Here is a 5692-nt window from a genome sequence, read left to right on the forward strand (position 1 = left end):
AAAACATCTTACTGTATATGTGAGGGCATTCTTCTGGGTTCTCTATTCTATTCCACTGGTCCATATAACAGTCTATGCCAGTACAGCACTGGTTTGATTACTGTAACCTTAACTAAGTATTTATTTGAGGATTTTTGCATCAGTATTCATAAAGGACATTTGTCTATATCCGTCTTTTATCTAGAGTCTTAATCTTTGTTGTGAAGGTAACTTTGGTCTCGTAGAATGAGTTTGAAAGTGTTAAATATTTTGAAAGAGTTTGGGGAGGATTAGTGTTCTTTTTTTAAAAATAAATTTTATTGTATATTTGTGTGTTACAACATGATGTTACGGGTAGATATGGCACGTTACAGTGGTTATAGCAGTGAATCAGGTTAATGTATCTGTAATCTCACACAGTTACTTTTTGTGACAAGAGCAGCTAAAATCCACATATTTATCAAAAATCCCTAATACAGTTCAATTTTATTAACTTAAGTCCTCATGTCATGCGTTAGTTCTCTAGACTTGTTTATCCTACATAGCTGTTCAATCTACATGGCAGAAGATGGAAGGGTAGAAGAGCCTACCTGGTTCTCTCCAGCCCTTTTTATAGCACGAGGGCAAAGCCTTCATGACCTAATCACCTCCTAAAGACCTCGCCTCTTAAAACTGTTGCACTGGGGATCAACATGAATTTTTGGAAGGAACACAAACGTTCATACCATAGCAGGGGCCTTTTGATTATTGCGTCAATCTCCTTATTAGTTATAGGTGTGCTCAGATTTTCTATTTCTCAATGACTCAGTCTCGGGAGATTATGTGTTTCTAGAAATTTGTTCCCTTCATTGATGTTATTCAATTTGTTGATGCTCCCCTAGAGACTTCTTAAATAAGGTCTGAGAAATGCACTCCTCTAGAGGTAAATCTCACAAAATTGTGGGGCCCCCTTTAATACTGTCACACTGGAAGTTGTAACTCTCGAAATTGCCCATACTCAGACTTCAGCAATTCACCGTTACAGTTTAAGTTTTCCTGTCCCAGTACTGCTTCCTACAGAGGTTTCTGGTTATATGTAAATAACATGTTCTGGTAAGTTATGATTCCCCATATCTGCCTTTCTGTCTCTCCAATTTGGAGAAAATGGTGTGCCCTGTGATCTTAATTCTCTGATGGATCTAAGAAGAGTTGTTGGTTTTAAGTTTGTTTGCTTTTTTCTTGTCTGAATGTGAACGTCACCTTCTATGTCCTTACTGCTAGAGTGGAAACTGGAGGCGTCTGACTCCCATTTTTTCATGTTTGCTGATGAAACCAAGTCAGTTCCACTCATCTTGCCATGAGCTTGAGTCCCTAAGTAAAACTTTAATCTGGAGATAAACAATTCTGAAAGATTTTTAAAATTAAGGAAATGGGTATATACTGTGTTTCAAGGAACAGCAATCAAAGAGAAAGTAATAATAGTTAGAACAGCATGCCCAAATGTGAATAAGACTCATGAGACCATAACAGTTGGCACCATAAGCAGGATGTCTAGACATGGACCACCACCCCACAGGTCTGTCTCTCTTGTTCCAACTTGCTAACCTGTTCTGCTACTCGATGGCTGGCTGCACTTTGACCTGCTGTTTGCCAGGGTCATGTTGTTGTGAGCTCTGCTGCTTTGTGTTTGTTTTTTCTGCCAAGTCTGTGAATTAAATCTCAGACTGCCGTGTTACAGGGCAGATGAATGTACAAGTATACAAATTATGTTCTTTTTCATTCTTTAAATTTTTATCATAAAATATATCCACAAAAGAATGAATGGGAAGTTGGTGGTAAGATTTAGTAATAGTAACAATATAAATATCCTTGGAATCCTCATCAAGATTCATAACTGGGCCTTGGACAGTTGTTAAGAGTCTCCTCCCTGACTCATCCTTGTCTTTGCTCCGCAGATGACCACTGTCCTGATTCTTGGGTTATTTTTCATATCTTCACCATCTGTTACTTTTCACTAAGGATTGTTCTTTTAGTTGCCTTTTTTGAACTTCCAATAAATGAATATTAATGGGATTACAATGAAAAGGTTTTTCAATGGTGTCTCTTTTTTTCCTCAGGAGGTTTCATACATGCTGGTATCTGAGGCTTCAGACCATTGAATTTACTCATCTATTCTAGTGGTTGTGGTGTGTGGGCTTTAAGTTTATTCTCTGCTTCTATCATTTTATATCAGTCTCCAAGTGCAAGTGCTCCATAAATTCTGTGAACATTAGAAAAAAATTGCTGGGCTCTACTTTATGGCAGGAGATAGCAATGGGGTGTATGAATTGACCCCTCCTTTATTTATATGTAACTATATTTATTTGTTCTTTACGGTCATCAACACTTGACGTTATCTAATTGACTAATTTTTGTCCTTCTAACCGATATAAATCATCTCTGTTAATCCTATGCTGTCCAGAATATTATAGTTTCAAAATCCTTGACTTGTGCTAGGCAAGCCGTCATTGTGTTGTTATGAAGACTTGGACTGTTAGTAGACATTTGTTGATTCTATTAGATTTGGAAAAGTAGGTTTTGTTGACTCCTAAAATGTCTGGTTTGGGATTTGTGGAATTTTATAGCTATTTCTGACAGGTGACATCTTGGTGACATTGAGTTCTTTCTAAGAACATGTGTAATCTTTTGCTTTATTTCATTTTCCTTTGACATCATGGAATAAAAAATGCAAAAATGTTCTCTTAGGATGGTGAGATATCCTTCATTAATCTTATTTGGTACTTAATTAAATTTGGACTAGAGGAAACAAGGTGCCTGCTTCCAAAGGTTCTCAGTGATTACTCAATGTGGGATGGACTCAATTCCTGATGTGACAAGTTGTGACAGTATGTGTGACATATTTTCTACCAGGGAAGCTCATTAGAGACCCAGTGCCTGGAGTGTTTTGGGGGGACTGATTATGTAGGCACCCTCTGCCGAGCGTGTAACAAAATTCCAAATTCTCAGAAGGAAAACAGGAGTTCAGCAATCACCATATTGTTTGTATAAACCATTGAGGAATACCAAGACACACTTATCATTTAGATTGGTGATACCAGTTCCCATATCAGCAAAGGTCAAACTTTGTAAACAAGTATTTCCAAGTATAAGCAGTGTCAGGCCTGCCACTGTTGCTTCTTCTGAACACTAGTTAGTAGGACTTTGTTGTGACAGGTGGTATAGACCCACTGTACAAAGAGACAGTAGGGGTCACCCAGGCAACACATCTTACTTCCTGGACCCACCAGTTAGAGGTGTGTTTCTGTTTTTCTGTTGCTTTACTGAAGGGTTTAGTCCTAGCATCAAAATTCCTGTATGAAAGGGAATGTGAACAGAAAGTTCTTTTGTCACATTCTTTTGACCAAATCATAGAATAAATGTATGGAGTTCACAGCATCATGACAGTTTATGAATTGTGTGTAGATCCCCAGTGCTGTCAGTCTCACCCAGCCTTCTTACACATGTGGGATGTTTTAGGATTCAATAGACTTTGAGGATGTGGCTGTGAACTTCACCCAGGAGGAGTGGGCTCTGCTGGATCCTTCCCAGAAGAATCTGTACAGAGATGTGATGTGGGAAACCATCAGACACCTGGCCTTTATAGGTAAGGATAACATAATTCCTTTACCTAGTCAATAAGAGAACAAGTGTTTCTTAGTGATCAATGCTGTTCCATGATTTGGCACAATTTGGTGAACAAATCAGGAATGCCCTAGTGTACCAAGAACCTGGAATTTAATAATTTTTCTATAATTTTGTACTCATTCATAATAATTTTTATGGGTCTACATTTTAGGGAAAAAATGGAAATACCAGAACATTGAAGATCGGTACAAAAATATTGGGAGAGATCTAAGGTAATTTGCACTTGTAAAAGAAATCAGTGTCCCTGGAGAGAATCATAGTATGTCATGAAATTTTTTTTTTTTTTTTTTATAAGATGACCGGTAAGGGGATCTCAACCCTTGGCTTGGTGTTGTCAGCACCACGCTCAGCCAGTGAGCAAACCGGCCATCCCTATATGGGATCCGAACCCGTGGCCTTGGTGTTATCAACACCGCACTCTACCGAGTGAGCCACAGGCCGGCCCGTCACGAAAAATTTTTAAAAAGCAAGAAAACAAATAAGCCTAGCCTCACATTTATATATGCTTAGAGAATTTTCTCCAAAAATATATACTTAAATATTACATAGATGTTCAGTGTTTGCAAAATAGTTCACTTGGAAACAGTACTAAGAAAACTCATATGAATGTTATTGTTTTGATAATAGCTGTGATCAAGACCTCTTGAGAGCATTCAATCCATTCATGTTTAACCAATACAGAGAGGACATAAAGCCTGGACTTTCCCTGATAATGTTAAAAATATAATCATAATACCTATTATTAAGTATAAAATCATTAATAAACAAACCCTTAATATTGTGCTTCTCATTTCTTACAGGAGACATATGGTAGGAAGACTCAGTGACAGCAAAGAAAGTAGTCAATGTGGAGAAACTGTCAGCCAAATTTCAAATCTTAATCTCAACAAGAAAACCCGTCCTGGAGTAGAAATGTGTGAAGGCAGTGTGCGTGGAGAATGCTCCATTGGTCATTCATCCCTTAATGGGCACAGCAGAGCTCACAGTGGACATAAACCATATGAGTGTCTAGAATATGGAGAGAAGACATATGAATATAAGGAAAATGCAAAAGCCTTCACTTCTCACCACTCCTTTCAAGTACATGAAAGAATACATACTGGAAGAAAATCCTGTGAATCTAAAAAATGTGGTAAAGCCTTCAGTCTTTCCAATTACATTCAAACACATGAAAGATCTCATACCAGAAATAATAGATACTATGAATGTGAAGAATGTGGAAAAGTCTTCATTTCTCTTGCAACCTTTCGAAGACACATGATAATGCATGCAGGAGATGGACCTTATAAATGTGAGAAATGTGGGAAAGCTTTCATTAGCCCCCGTAAGTTTCAAGTACATGAAAGAAATCACACTGGAGAGAAACCATATGAATGTAAACAATGTGGTAAAGCTTTAAGTAGTTTCAGTTCCTTGCGAATGCATGAAAGGACTCACACAAGAGAGAAGCCCTATGAATGTAAAATATGTGGTAAAGCCTTCAGTCTCTCCAGTTCTTTTCATTTACATGAGAGGATTCACACTGGAGAAAAACCTTATGAGTGTAAAAAGTGTGGTAAAGCCTTCACTTGTGCCCGTTATTTTCGAGTGCATGAGAGGACTCACACCGGAGAAAAACCTTATGAATGCAAAACGTGCGGTAAAGCCTTCAATTGTTCCAGTAACTTCCGAATACATGAAAGAACTCATACTGGAGAAAAACCACACAAATGTAATGAGTGTGGGAAAGCCTTTAATTGTTCCAGTTCTTTACGGAAACATGAAAGGACTCACACTGGAGAGAAACCCTATGAATGTAAGAAATGTGGGAAAGCTTTCAGTCGTTCCAGTTCCCTTCGAAAGCATGAAAGAACTCATAATCAACAGAAATCCTTCATAAGCAATGTGGAAAAGCTTTCATCATCACACAGCCTGTCTAGCACACTTGAGAGTACATAATGAGGAGAAACCCTATAAATTAAAAAAGTGTGGTCAAGCCTTTTGTCATCCCAGTTAAATTTGAAGCCATGAAAGAACACAAAAGTGGAGATAAACTTCTTTTTTTTTTTTT

General features: G+C 37.8%; 1 protein-coding gene across 1 annotated transcript; it reads left to right on the forward strand.

The window, feature by feature from the left end:
- The first annotated feature begins 321 nt into the window (after window positions 1-321).
- LOC103600334 (zinc finger protein 709-like) lies at window positions 322-5638 on the forward strand. Its single transcript, XM_008584603.1, is given in 6 exon segments — window positions 322-333; window positions 3475-3601; window positions 3794-3854; window positions 4443-5515; window positions 5518-5538; window positions 5541-5638. Coding segments are annotated over 6 exon segments (1392 nt in total).
- Window positions 5639-5692: the final 54 nt, after the last annotated feature.

The sequence above is a fragment of the Galeopterus variegatus genome, unplaced genomic scaffold (genome assembly GCF_000696425.1).
Source record: "Galeopterus variegatus unplaced genomic scaffold, G_variegatus-3.0.2 Scaffold3308, whole genome shotgun sequence".
NCBI classification, from domain to species: Eukaryota; Metazoa; Chordata; class Mammalia; order Dermoptera; family Cynocephalidae; genus Galeopterus; species Galeopterus variegatus.